Raw genomic sequence first — 15,531 nt, forward strand, 5'->3', positions numbered from 1 at the left:
TATAGGACAGAGTAGACCGCTCCATAAGGTTTCCAAGGCTAGATGGAAGCAGACTGCTGCTTCTTTCTCTCAGGGAGCAACTGGTGGGTTGAAACTGCCAACCTTTTGGTTAGCAGCTGTGTGCTTAATCACTGTGCCACCCAGCTCCTTAAATTGCAAATAATTTAGTATTATTCTTACCAGTGATCTAGCACTGTATCATAGTATCAAAAATTTGGAGTTGGTGACCTTAAAAAGCCACAATTCAGCCTAGTTCTCTGTTTGCATTTTGGTGATAAATGAGCATCCATTGCTAATCAGGTAGTTTGTGGCTAAATAAAGCACTCTGGGGAAGGGGACAAAAACAGCTCAGTTCCAACAACCACCACATGGGATGGTGTGGCGACTCAGGTAGTCTTATGTGTGTTCCTTAATAATAGCTATATACCTGGCAGGAGAAAATGTGCCACTAGATTTTTGGGCCCATCCCCAGGAGAAAGTGTTTGGCTATCAGTCATGAGCCAGGACAGACCACAGTAACCCAGGTTCAGTTCTTCAGCCCATGGTTTTCTCTGGGCAGCATATTCCCATACATCATAGTTGTCCAAAAAGGGCCTTCCTGTTTGACTTACCTAATTGCTGTTAAGCATCTCCTGGAGAGTCATATTTTGAGTCAGGGGCCAATTAAATAAATAAATAAACATTTTTTCTCTAAGAACCATTCCCATTAACCTGCATACCATGAAATTTTTGATTTCAGCAATTTTTTTCCCTTTATTTTTAATTATTTATTTCTATTGTACTTTAGATGAAGGTTTATAGAACAAACTAACTTTTTGTTAAACAGTGCACATATTGTTTTATGACATTGGTTAACAACCCCATAACACTCTCACTTCTCGACCTTGGGTTCCCTATTACCAGCTTTCCTATCCTCTCCTGTCTTCTAGTCCTTGCCCCTGGGTTGGTGTGCCCACTTAGTCTCATTTTGTTTTATGATCCTGTCTAATCTTTTGATGAAGGGTGAACCTCAGAAGTGACTTCAGTACTGAGCTAAAAGGGTGTCAGAGGATATACTCTCAGGGTTTCTTCAGCCTCTGTCAGCCTAGTAAGTCTGGTCTTTTTTTGTGAGTTAGAATTTTGTTCTGTATTTTCTCCAGCTCTGTCTGGGACTCTTAATTGTGATCCCTGTCAGATCAGTCATTGGTGGTAGTTGAGCACCATCTAGTTGTGCTGGATTCAGTCTGGTGGAGGTCGTGGTAGTTGGCCTTCCAGTAGTAATTTGGACTAATCTTTCCCTTATGTCTTTAGTTTTCTTCATTCTCCCTTTCTCCTGAAGAGGTGAGACCAGTGGAATACCTTAGATGGCTGCTGACAGGCTTTTAAAACGCCATATGCCACTCACCAAAGTAGAATGTAAAACATTTTCTTTATAAACTGTGTTGTGCCGATTGAGCTAGATACTCTCTGAAACCATAGTCCCTACAGTCCTCAGCCCAGCAATTCGGTACCCCAGAGGGTTTGAATGTGTCAGTGGACCTTCCATAACCTTGCCTTGTACAAGTCATGCTGGCTTCCCCGGTATTGTGTACTGTCTCACCCTTCACCAGAGTTACCACTTATCTCTTGTCTATTTGGTATTTGTCCATCCCTTCCCTCCCTCATAACCATCAAAGATTGTTTATTTTTGTATGTCAGTCTTTTCATGAATTTTTATAGTAGTGGTCTCATATACTATTTGTCCTTTTGTGGTTGATGTATTTTGCTCAGCTTGATGCTTCACAGATTCATCATTGTTCTTTATTGTTGCATAGTACTTCAGTGTGTGTATGCAGTTTGTTTATCCATTCATCTGTTGATGGGCATTTAGTTTGTTTCCATTTTTTTGCTTTTGTGAACAATGCTGCAATGAATGTGAGTGTGTATATGTCTATTCATGTGATGGCTCTTATTTCTCTAGGATATATTCCTAGGAGTGGGATTGCTGGATCATATGGTATTTCTATTTCAAGCTTTCTAAGGAAGTGACATATCGTTTTCCAAAATGGTTGTGTCATTTTACATTCCCACCAGCAGTGCGTAAGAGTTCCAATCTCCCCGCAGCCTGTCCAACATTTGTTATTTTCTGTTTTTTTGATTCGTGCCAGTAATGTTGGGACGAGATGGTACTTCACTGTGGTTTTCCTTTGCATTTCTCAAATGGCTAGAGATCATGAGCATTTCCTCGTGTGTCTGTTAGCCGCCCAAATGTTGTCTTTGGTGAAGTGTCTGTTCATTTACTTCTCCTGTTTTTTAATTGGATTATTTGTCTTTTTGTTGTAGAGGTGTTGGATTTTCCTGTAGATTTTAGAGATTAGACCTTTGTCTGATTTGTAATAGCCAAAAATTTTTTATTTCAGCAATTTTTGATTAAAAAAAAGAAACTCAAAATATTGATTATTTAATAAAAACAGTATAGAGATATTTAGCTAATTTTTAAGTTTATTGATAACATTTACAATAAATAACCTCTGAGTTGGCACTACTTATGTACCATTTTTACAATTTGCCGTCAAGTGGATTCCTACTCAGGACAACCTTATGTGTTGTCTAGAAGAGAAATGCGCTTCATAAGGTCCTCAATGGCTGATTTTTCAGAAGTAGATTGCAAAGCCTTTCTTCTAAGGCTCCTCTGGGAAGTCTCAAACTTCCAAACTGTTGGTTAGCAGCTGAGCATGTCAACTGTTGGCACCGCCCAGCGGCTCCCTGGTACTACATAGAACCATTTAGATCAAGAAATCTTGGGGGGAAGGGCTTTGCTACTACATAATACAAAACTTTACATTTGCAAACTTAGTGGCACTTACATTAGGAATATCTTCAGCAGGATTTGCATAAAATAAAAAGTTAATTACTTAATTCATTTACACTTTGATAAAGAATTGGAGGTATTATTGTCTTTTATTTAATACATTAAATGTGTCAATAATCAAATGCATTAGTATTTGTATTAAATGCAGAAATCCCTTGAAGGCAAGAATTTTTACTCCCATTTGATTGGTGAAGAAACAGGTTCATGCAGCTTAACTATGTCTAAGGTCACACAGCAGGCATCAGAGCTGGGACAAGTCTAGGCCTTTGCTGTATTCAGTGTTTTCTCTGCACTGCCAGTATCTCTGATAGAAATTAGTGAATGAGGGGGAAGAGACTGGAGCTTGAGGTTTGTGGACATATGTGAAGGAAAAAGAAGTTTGTAGAAGGCATTTTATGATCAGAAAACCCCCATACTAATATGCTATTGCAAGTTTTCTGGCTATTATTGTACTCTTGGCTTTTTCAATTAAAAAAAAAAAGATAGTCTAGACAAGGAGGTGCTTGTGGAAGGAAGCAGCCTGGCTCTTCACTCACAACAGGGGTATGTATTAGGTGTTTCCTATTGCTAAAAGCATAAAGGTGAAATTCAAAACCAAATTCCTTGACTTCTGAAGTTTTATCTCAAAAAGAAACACATTTCTATATTTTAACGCCCTTTAAGGAACCCGGGAGGCTCAATGGTCAAACGCTTGGCTGCTAACCTTTTGGTCAGCAGTTCGAACCCACTAGCTGCTACTCAAGAGGAAAGACCTGGAGATCTGCTCCCTTAATGATTAAAAAAAAAGCCTAGGAAACCCTATAGGGCAGTTCTGCTCTGTAACGTGGGGTTGCTAGGAGTCGGAATTGACTCAGCGGCACACAACAAGGATTTACAATTTCGTATTAAAAATTTATTTGAAATAGCACATCTATTTAAAATTGTCAGCTAGCTCAAGGGATATTACTATTAGCACAAAATCATTGCTTAAAAAACTAGTTTGCTAAACACTGGTGTGCATAGAGGTTAAAAGTTCGGCTGCTAACCAAAGGATCAGCAGTTCGAATCCAACAGACGCTCCTTAGAATTCATATGGGACAGTTCTACTCTGTCCTATAGGGTTGCTATGAGTTGGAATTGACTCGACGGCAACAGATTAGGTTTTATACAATCCTGATTTTTTTTTTTTTCACTTTCTGAGCCAGGAGATGAGTTTCTTCTCTTTTAGTTCTGAGAGTTTCATTTTCTGTACCATTTCTTTTGGTATCATTTTTTTTAAACCAGAGAGTCTGATATCTAGAGCTAAGCAAAAGTCTTAACTACTTATTTGTTTTTTTAAAAGAATATACAGTATTAGTTAAAAATAGGAATTCTCATTGGCGGCTGTTAAACTATTTTCAGTTTCTATTTCATGCTAAGAGTTTCCTAGTAAACACTGGCACGTTGAGTCATCAAAATATAATGTACAGTGCTGTAGATTCCTTCTAGTGTACTTCAAGGTGGTTTCAGAAATCTTAGCCCAGAGCCCACTAAGCTACCTTGCAGCCTCCTTGAAGCAATACAACAAAGACAGAAATGCAGGCATTGTGAATCAAAGGAGAAAATTCCATTAGTGCTAAAGGAACTTCTTCAGTGTGGAAAAGTGTAATTCTAAGTATGGAAAAGACATTTTCAGGTCTTTTATAAGTAGTTCTAGCTTTTCTGAACACGTTCCTTCCTCTCTCAGCATTTGTCAAATGTGTTTGAAGTTCAGTCAGTCCGCTTGGGCTGCATTTTCAAAGTGGCTCATGGAAATTTAAGCAGACAACATCCATTAACATTAATCAAATCCCTAAGGCAACATTCCCCCACAGTGGCCTCAATATTAACCTCAGTATGAGATTAAGTTTTCCCAAATTGTTAGAGAATCCTCAGTCCTTTAGAAAATAACCCAAATGCTTTTTCAGTAATAGAATTCTAATTAACCACATAAAATCCAAATAGCACAAGTCCTAAATCTGAGGGCCAGATCAGTTTTTTCGAGACTCTAACCAGAAAGGGTTGGTATGTTTTTCTCATGTATTTCTTTTTTTTTCCGACGGGTTTTTTTAGGCACAGCACTTGTTGTCCAGTGGGACCACGTACATCTGCAGGATAATTACAACCTAGGAAGCTTTACATTCCAGGCAACTCTCCTCACAGATGGACGCATCATCTTTGGATACAAAGAAGTAAGTGATATATTGATAATTTTCTTACCCCCCCCCCGACCTTGACCTTTACCTTTTCCTCTAAGTATCAAGAAAACAGTATCTTGCAGTCATGAACCTCAGATTATTTTCTTAACTTCCTTGGTTTCTTTCCTTGATAAAAACTTTTTTTTTTTTTAATCTCTGGATTGCACTTCTGGGTTGATTTTTAATGTTTGGGTTTTGTTTGTTTATTTTATGCTGATATCATTGGCGTTACGATCCATGAATTACTAAAATTATGGTGTAATTGTCTTCTGAAGGTATGTCTGTGATATGTCTCCAATGAAAATATTTCTAATTTGGAGAAATTTATTACCCAAATCTTAATATTTATGTTTATATATGTTTATTTGTTTGTTTGCCTTGTCAGTTTCTGTGACACGGTTTTGTTCAAATATGTGGCCCAATGACCCAGACTGAAAGCACTCCGGGACAGCTGAGTCCAAAATCTCTCTGATCAATGTTTATTGCAACCAGATAGAAAGAATGAATTAGAGATATAACTGACAGAAAGGACAAGGGAATTTAAACTTGTGGTTTGTTTCATCTTACCAAATTGACAAGTACAGAATGCAAATTTACTAACTTGTGGCCTTAAATTTCCAGAATGTTTGCATTAGCCTAACAAGCATGTTTGATTTCATACTCTATTAACAATGTAATTAAAGCCTATTAGACAACCTGAACTCTTGGGGAGAAAAACAAAGAATGTAAGGATCAAGTTCAAAGAACTTTTAGTTTATGATGTTTAAGCAGTCACTAGTCATGAGAGAAATCCTTGCAGTATGAAGTAGTAATTGATAGGACCCTCATGGGCATGGGTATTTATAGTAATAGAGACTCAATGTCTTGTTTTCTAATGTGGCATTATTTTTTCTTTGGATAACAAATCCCTGATTATAGAAAGAATATTGATTATAAAAAAGGATTTGCTTTGGTCAAATCATCTGAATTCCATCTATTCTGTAAGGTGAAGGATAGTTACATTTCAATCAAACAGGCCAATTTCTGGAAATCTCATAACCATGCCAGATGTTTTTGCTCTTTGAGGAGTTGAGGAGTTTTTCCATGTGAAAATATTCATTTACTTGGAGCAGTAATATAAATAGAATAGAATATGGGATCTGTCCTGTTTTCTGTGTTTCTTTATCCAGAGTTATGTTTCAATATCATAGCCCATCACAGTCTTACATACCACTCACTGGAAGTTGAGAGATTATCCCTCAAAGGGTCTCATTCATTTCTAGTTTTCACTTTAATCGAGTGCCTTGCTGGGACTACATGATGACATTTTTGAATGTTAGTTTTCCACTGTTTTAACCAACAGTGGTAAAGTTTCTAGAAAGATGCAGGAACAGTAAGTCTAGAGTCTTAAATGTCACTCACTGTAGGCTTTGTCAAAACAGACATTTGTGTTATTATTGTGGTCTTTCACTCTCTCTCTAGTCTTTATTATCAAAATTGTCATCTTTATTTACTCTTTTCTTAATGTGTGCCTCACATTGCAGAGTAATAGTTTATTCTTCCTGTTCTCCCTTTTTGTGGTTTGGTGTTTTAAAACTGTTTTTTTCTTTTCTTTGTTTTAATCAAAGGAAAATTTTTTATTATGGTATTCTTGTTTTGTTATGGAGAAATATCAAACTCATAGACAATTTTAATGCTCTCTGGTTACTCCCAAAATATAGCCCTAGTGAACATTTTTCTCTGTACTCAGAGTTCTAAAGAAGTCATTTTTTACTGTATTATTTGCCTTAAGGTCCTTTCTCATTAGAAAGCAGGTTTTTTTCCCGCATTCTTCCTTTTTTTTTTCTGTTAATTGTCACATGTTTCACTTTATGGAAGCAAATTTCTCTTTGTAAACTTTGCCAATGTAAGGATTGCTTTACATTAGGGATGGGTACTAGATGCTTCTGGCACTTCTGGAAAGATATTTATAACCACATGATAACAAAAAAATAGTGATTTACATGATGTATAATCCTTTACAAAGTGCTTTCACATACATTATAGTTTTTAGTTCTTCAGCAGTCTCCTATATTCTTAATATCCTTAACCTCTCATAAAGACACTGAACATAAAAGAACTCAATAAATGTGTATGGCTTAATTATGGAATTGGGACGTACATGATTATTACATAGCTAAACAAGCTGAATCACAAAGATGAACATACTTACAGAGCTTGTTAAGGAGAAATCCAGGTTGGAAAACGTTAATTTGGTGATCCCAAGATATCATAACATTTTTGTCTTTTCTAAGAAGATTATGTATAACAGTTCACAAATCTATTTCTCATTTGTTTATTTTCTATAAATACTTGTTAACATTTGCTGTTTAATAATCTCTGTATCTGAGTCCATTATATTACACCATTACATGATGTATAGTCAGGAGAGAGATTCCTAGTCAAGTCGTAGAGCTAACAAAATCATGAGAACATATAATACAAGGAGTATAATATCCATTATTGACCTGATTAAACTTACAGAAGTGAAATTATACGTAGAGAGGTAAGTGCTATTATAATAAGCTGCTACAAATAGACTAATGCAAGTTTTGTTTTATTGTGTTTTTATGTCATGAGAAGGAAAATTCTGATCTATGCAAAACCCACCAACGAAGGACTTGGTTAAGTTGTAGATTAAAAATTAGTAATGCATTGGATAAGTGTACTGTGGCAAATTCCGTTTTTGTTGCCCTCATGTGATTTATTCCACTAATGATGTTTCTTTACCCTAGCATGTGAATTGCCCGTACTGACCACTCAAATGATCTCCATACTATTTAGCTATTTCTTCAACAGCATAATTTTTTCACAGTGCAAACTACATAGAGAATGATCAATAAATTAGAAAAGATATTTGCATTTCTCATAATATCCTTGCTTGTAATGGGACTGAGACAGGGAAGTACTACTGCTGCTTAAAATAAAGGTAAATACTGATTTGTTCATAACATTTAATTTTCCTGCACTGATACCAGATTATTCTCTATAACCATGCTAGTGACGAGAATAGTGAACACACAGATTTTTTTTTTAAATAATTATTTTTCCTGAGGTTATAACTCTGTATTGTTCACCCAAAGATTTGAAATTCTGTTTTAAATCCTAGGCCCTTATTTTTATTCAGCTATTTATTTTAATTAACTTCTAAGATATATTTTACTTAGGATGAAGTCAAAGTACAGAAAAGGTATCTTCTTCCCTTTTTGCTCTCAAAGTAATTAACACCCGTTCACTTTAATGTATTGTTCAGTTTTAGGTATCCATTTATTTTTTGACACAGATTTAATTATCTGATAAAATTAGCCAGTTTGTCCTCTATTTTCTTGACTGTATTAATAACAGCTATTTTAAAGTCTGTAACTGATAATGCCAATATCTCGATTTCCTATGGGTCTGTTTCTATCATCTGTTTACTTTTTTTCCTCTAGGTTTTCATTCATTGATCATGTCTTTTTATTTATTTATTTATTGGCTAGGTAATGTTCAATCAAATTCTAGACATTGTTTACAAAATACTAAAGAAATAATACGAGGTTCTAGATAACGCTTTCTTCCTCCAGAGAGGGTGTATTTATTTATTTCCCAGACCTTTAGGATGGGACAGAGTACTTTAATACTGTGTGGAAAAAAGTTTGTAAGTTCATTTAAAGCTAAGTATCAGTCTTTGTAAAGGCTGGTATATTTCTGGCTAGCCCTTACTCTTAGAGTGTAGTCCTTCAGGGGTCTCCACTTAAGACCTGGGAATTTATTACGAACCATTTCCTTTCGTATCCCTGAACGCCTGTATTTTTCCTTAGCTCCATTAGACTGTCTGAAGTTCTGTTCAGCTTCTGAATTGTCAAATAAATGTCTTGAGGGGAAAATGTGGGGGGCTCTCATATGACTTCTTTTCACCTGGGACCTTGGCATCTCAAGTCCTTGTTCTTTGACAGCCATCTGATGCCTTCAACAGATGCTTTCTATATTTTATTCATCATTTCTGGTGGATCTAAGTAGAAGTGATCTTATACAAATTTGTCTTCCGTAATCAAAAGTGGAAGTCGCATCCACTTTTATTAGCAACCCCTACCCCTGGTGACACAAGAGTTAAGTGCTCAGCTGCTAACCGGAAGATTGGCGATTCGAACCCACCCAGTGGCTTTGCAGGAGAAAGAACTGACAATCTGCGTCCGTAAAGATTAGAACTGCAAAACCCTATGAGGCAGTTCTGCTCTGTCATGTAGGGTTGCTACGAGTTGGAATCTACTCAGTGGCACCCAATAACAACAAAAAATTTGGATTAAAATCTGACATTTATTAAGCTTTTCGTATGTGCTAGGATCTGACCTAAGTGTTTACAGTTTATCTCATATAATTCTAACAAAAACTCAGAGCCAAGTATTTCTTATCATTTGCAGAGAAGGAACTTGAAACACATAAAGAGATTAAGTAACTTTCCCAAAATCATGGAACAGAGATTCGTTCAAGATAATTTGACTCCAGAGCCCATAGGTTTAACCTATGTACCATACTGCGTCGCTAGAAACTTCCTTTTCAATAAATAACCGAGCCGTTTCACTTACTTTGATGTCCTAGTCAGCTGGTCAGTGTGTTGGTTGGTCATTATAATACTCTAACTCAGCCACTTGAGAGCACAGTAAAAAATAGTTTGTCTTTCCCCAGCATTTGCTTTATTTATTTTATTAAACTTTAAAGTAATTAAAAGGTGGTTCTTCTGGGTGGCACAAACAGTTAAGTGCTCAGCTGCTAGCCAGCTAACTTGGTTGCTGGCCATTTGAGTTCATTGGTGGCATAGTGGTTAAGTGCTTCAGCTGCTAACCAAAAGGTTGGCAGTTCAAATCCACCAGGTGCCCCTTGGAAACTCTATGGGGCAGCTCTACTGTATCCTATAGGGTCACTATGAGTTGCAATCAACTTGATGGCAACAGGTTTTTTTTTTTTAGAGGCTCCTAGGAAGAAAGACTACTTCTTGAAAAATCAGCCATTGAAAACCCTACAGAACAGTTCTACTCTGACACACTTGGGATCTCCATGAGTTGGAATAATCAACTTAATGGCAACTGGTTTGGTACATGGGTGAATCCTTTTCTTAGATAAATGGAATTTGGAAAATAAAATTCCTATTTCCTATTCTGTTAATAACTAGCTATGAACCTAGAATCCAGATTCTTTATATTATTATTGGTTATCGTTGAATAGTGATGATTGTATGTGTTTGATTATAATAAATATGGACCTGAAATTTCTGGTCTATTGATAATGTAAGAAGGAAACTAACTACTCTCAAAAAAGATTTCATTCCAAAAAAGTCAGAGATTTTTAAGTCAGATTTCTTACAGTCCTTGATGTTATGTATCCTATTATATCCTTATATTTTAGAGGTTGTATTTCTTCTGACTTAATATACCTTGAAATCTATTGTTACTATACATACAACTAGGGAAGGATGTAATCTTTTGTGTGTCTATTGAAAATTTAGCTGTTTTTCTTTTTACCAGCTTATGGGAGGGGCAAAGCAGTTTATAATTTAAAAGCCAAACTAAACCTGTTGCCGTCGAGTTGATTCCAACTCATAATGACCCGTTAGGACAGAGTAGACCTGGCCCATAGGTTTTCTAAGGAATAGCTGATAGATTCATACTGCTGACCTTTTGGTTAGCAGCTGAGCTCTTAACACTGGACAATGTAATTAAGAAAAAAAAAACATGCAATCCTACTACTATATGATGACAGGGAATTCATGGAGAAGCCATACCCATTTTCTTGGTTGCATAACATACCATCTCTTTGTGCGGCAAATCTTAGAGGAGGTTGGTACAGAAGAATTTTAGCCTTTATTAAGTAAAATCAGTTTTAATCTCTGATGCCATTTAAGTATTTAAACCTAATGTTCCTTGGCGTAACATTTACTATTTCTGTGGAAGAATGCATAATTAATAAATGACCATTGCCAACTAGTTGTAGATTTCAAGGGCTTCCTTAATGCATTTTTTACAAATCTCTTTGAGGATTATTTGTCTTATTTAAAGTGTAATGACCCTTCATTTCATGTAATCGGCCTTAAAGTATTAAAGGGTGAACACTTGCTAAACTTGTATAATTTTGGAGGGGAAAAATCAAGAGAGTGAGAGAAGCCCCAAAAGAACAGAAGAGTGAAAGAACCACGATTTGGATGTAATTTGCCTTCTGTGGTTATTGCTGTATTCACGAGAAGTGTGACAGACATGAAATAGTGTGTGTGCAGTCACGCAATGTGAAGTGTCACAGAACTTTATAAATGTACAAGTAGGAAAAAAACTATATGTATATATCAAATACAAGATTGAGAAACTCAGATAACTTATAAAATGCTGATTAAAATCTCTCAAGAAATAATTGTAAGGAAAGGTAGACATAATTTTGTATCATAGCACTTCCCCGTATTTTAAACATATAAAACATTAAAATTTTATCTTCGTGGCTTTGTTCAGAATCCAATCATTTGCGTATGGAGGTGTCTTTTTTTTTTTCTTTTAGTTAACTCACGTATAAAATCTCCTGGTGTTTTAATTTTTTGTTTAATTTCCATGATGAAAGAAAATGACCAATAGAATTATTCTCACTTTATTGTGTCACAGTAGCAAATGCTGTGAGTAAAGATAGGAAGGAGGGAATGGAAGGGAAGGGAAGGAGCAGTGCACAGAGGAGATAATTTAGAAATAGGAAACCTGTTGTAGTATTGGCTCTGCCAGCACCTGGCTGTGTTGTCCTTGGCAATTTATATCATCGTCCTGGGTGATTTTTCATGACTTCCAAGTCTTGTTTCTCTTTATACCTGATGTGACATTGTGAAGTTTGACTCCCAGGGTATTCTTGCCCATATAGGGCCATATGCAGTCTCCCTGCCCCGATGTTCCATGACCAAAGAGCCCGTTTGTCCCTGATACGTTCTGAGTGCCTCACCCAAACCCAGGGTGCAGAGCTTCCGGATCTCTCATTTCCCTTAGGGTTTTATGCCCTGTGCCATGTTTGGGCAAGTTGCCTTACTTAGCTTTCATCACATGTCAAAGTCCCCACCATAGTCATTACTGCCTCGGGCCTCATCGCACAGACTCCTTTAGGCAGGCATCTGCTTCAATGTTGCCTTTAAGGAAACTTGAACTCTAGTTTATCAGTTCAGTAGTGACTACTCTTTAAATCAGAGGTCCACTGATTTTTTATTGTTGTTGTTGGCTTAGATCATGTTTGTAAAATGAATATGTTGCTAACATTTATCTACCAGCAGATTTCAAATAAAAATACAAATTTGCATCTTCTTGGGCTGCATATCCACATGGTAACAACTGGCTGGTGGCACAGTGGTTAAGCACTCAGCTGCTAAGAGAACGGTTAGTGGTTCGAACCCACCAGCCACTCCAGGAGAGAAAGATACGGCAGTCTGCTTCTGTAAAGATTTACAGTCTTGGAAACTCTACTCTGTATTCAGTTCTAGTCTGTCCTATAGGGTCACTATGAGTTGAAATTGACCCAAAGGCAGCGGGTTTTTGGTTTAACAACTGGCTGGAAGCTTTACTCAGGGTATGCTCCCTCCAGTTCCTTGGGTGGTGCAAATGCTTTGTGTTTGACTACTAACCTAAAGGAAAACCTGGTGACATAGTGGTTAAGTGCTACAGCTGCTAACCAAAGGGTCGGCAGTTCGAATCCGCCAAGCGCTCCTTGGAAGCTCTGTGGGGCAGTTCTGCTCTGTCCTATAGGGTCGCTATGAGTCCGAAACGACTCAACGGCACTGGGTTTGTTTTTTTTTTGGGTTTTACTAACCTAAAAGTCAGAAGTTCGAATCCACCAGCCACTCTTTGGAGACTCTATGGGGCAGTTCTACCCTGTCCTGTAGGGATGCTATAGGTCAAAATCAACTCAACAGCAATGGGTTTGGTTTTTGTACTAACCCAAAAAGGAGCCCTGGTGGCACAAACATTTAAGTGCTTGACTACTAATAGAAAGGTGAATGGTTCAAACTCACCCAGTGGCTCTGCAGGAGAAAGATCTGGCAATATGCTTCCCTAAAGATTACAGCCAGGGAAACCCTATGGGGTCGCTCTACTCTGTAACACACACGATCTTCCTGAGTCTGAATGAAGTCTACGGCAATGGTTTTTTTTTCGGGGGGGGAGGGAGAGGGTGGACAATCGTCCAGTTTACCCCCATTCCTCACCAATTTCTTCTTTCTTAACTCAGGCCTATATTAGCTTATGTAGATGTTAAGTGTGAAATCCCTCTTTTAACATACAGGCTAATTTGCCTATCAGTTTGTCTCCTTCCAGGTTTTCTACAGGTTTGATTGTGAAGACCGGGGCAGGAGGGATGTTAGGAAGTTAGCTAATGACTCAGCGTTGGATTCATGCAGCCAAGGATATTGCTCAATACCTGGCACATGAAAGAGATCCAGCGACAGTAGCCTACAAGGGGATCGAGATAATTGTGTAAAACGTTAACAATATTCAGGATAACAAATGGATTTTTATATTGTTAATTTAACTGAAAACCCTTCTATTCAAATGTAGTTTTCAGACAAGCATTAATACTTTGGACTTTATTTGTTGTTTTGATAATAAAAATGAGCATGACTTTTCAAAATTAAATAGTCTACTGAGTAACACAAAAGTCAGGTCAGACATTTAAGGAAGATGAGGTACAAAGTTGAGAACTGAATGTAAGTGAAAGTGGGTGAAATCGCTTTTTTAAAAAAATATTCAGCAACCAGATACCATATTGCTGATTAGCAAATGAACAAAAATGACTTGAGAGTAATTCTTTTCCAGCTCAGTTCTGATAGGCATATGATTCATCTTTAGAATACGTACTGTCTGATCAAGCCCCTGCTGAGATGTTGTGCTGCCTATTAGATAGTTGGGCCCGTAATGGAAACAAATGAATGTTTTGGCGAAGTTTGCAGGGCAGAACAGTGAGGAAAATAAAATTCCATTACCGCTGACTCAAGCAGCATGCTGTTATCTCTCTGTTTTAGAGATAGATGTAAAGCCCATGTTTTAGGGATTAGGCTGGGCTCCTGAGTCCTGGAGAATGATACCACAAAGGGAGGAATGAGACGCTTTGTCTTCTTCCAAAGGCCAGTGTGCTCTGTCCTACCTTTGTTTATTACTAATACATTTTTCTTGATTTAATTTTGTCTACCTATTGCAAGGAAACCCTGGTGGTGTAGTGGTTAAGTGCTACGGCTGCTAACCAAAGGGTCGGCAGTTCGAATCCGCCAGGCGCTTCTTGGAAACTCTGTGGGGCAGTTCTACTCTGTTCTATAAGGTCGCTATGAGTTGGAATTGACTCGACAGCACTGGGTTTGGTTTTGGTTTTGACCTATTGCAAGCCCTTTCTGTTTTTATACTCAGTTTGCTTCAATAGCTTCATTATATCATTTATTGAAAAATGTATACCAAACAGTCAACTTATCTGTACCTTGTAAAGTGGAACACAAACTAAAATACCTCAATAAATAAAATAAAACAAAGAATTTATAAATGCCTGGGTGTGCGAGAATGGAGCATACTTTGGTGTTAATGCCCCTTTTCTGTCCTATGGAACGAATGCAATTGTAAACCCCATTCTCAGAAATTTAAAATTAAATACAGTTCATAGAGAGGCCCAGTTAAAATTTAGCTTTGCTTTAGTAATAAAAAGGCAACGATTATAGGCACTTAAAAAAACTAACCCGTGTTTCTTTTTTCTTTAATACTGTAGTTCAGAGTATTTATTATTTCAGATTGGTTTCCCAACATTCCCTGCTAGTCTGACTTGGGAGAAATTTTGAGGGTGAATACAAATTTGTAGAAAGGATAAAAAAATAGCTACCCACATGCAAAGCTTTTAGAGTTTTTACTTTTGGCCATCTTTTTTGGCCAAGGATTCTCTGTCTTGAGTTCTTCAGGTGACTGACAATATGACACACACGTTCTTGTGCTAATTTTTTGCTTGTTGTTGTTATTAGTTGCCTTAGAGTCTATTTCAATTCATGGCAACCCCATGTGTGCAAAGGAGAACTGCTGCATAGGGTTTTCCAAGCTGTCACATTTAGGAATCAGATCGCCAGGCCTGTCTTCAGAAGTGCCTGTGGGTGGGTTTGAACCGCTAACACTTAGTAGTTGAATGTGTAACCACTTGCACCATCTCAAAACCAAAAAAAAAAAAAAAAAAAACAAATCCATCGCTGTAGAGTTGAATCCAGCTCACAGCAACCCTATAGGACAGAGAAGAACTGCTACATAGGGTTTCTAAGGAGCGGTTGGTGGATTTGAACTGCTGACCTTTTGGTTAGCGGCCAAGCTCTTAACCACTACACCACCAGGCCTCCATTTGCCACCCAGGGATCCTATATTCACACATTACCACACCTACACCCATACCCACACACACACACACACACACACAATTGCTTTGTTGATATTAGTCAAAAATACTTCATTTTAAATGTAGCTTTTAACGGTACTCCTAATT

General features: G+C 37.3%; 1 protein-coding gene across 1 annotated transcript in view; it reads left to right on the forward strand.

The window, feature by feature from the left end:
• Positions 1-15,531, forward strand: part of PLXDC2 (plexin domain containing 2) — a 540,324-nt gene that overhangs the window by 361,991 nt on the left and 162,802 nt on the right. Inside the window, exon 6 of the mRNA XM_064284902.1 lies at positions 4,901-5,019. Coding sequence (XP_064140972.1) covers positions 4,901-5,019 — 119 coding nt within the window. The remainder of the gene's footprint in view (positions 1-4,900; positions 5,020-15,531) is intronic.

Source organism: Loxodonta africana, chromosome 4 (genome assembly GCF_030014295.1).
Source record: "Loxodonta africana isolate mLoxAfr1 chromosome 4, mLoxAfr1.hap2, whole genome shotgun sequence".
NCBI lineage: Eukaryota > Metazoa > Chordata > Mammalia > Proboscidea > Elephantidae > Loxodonta > Loxodonta africana.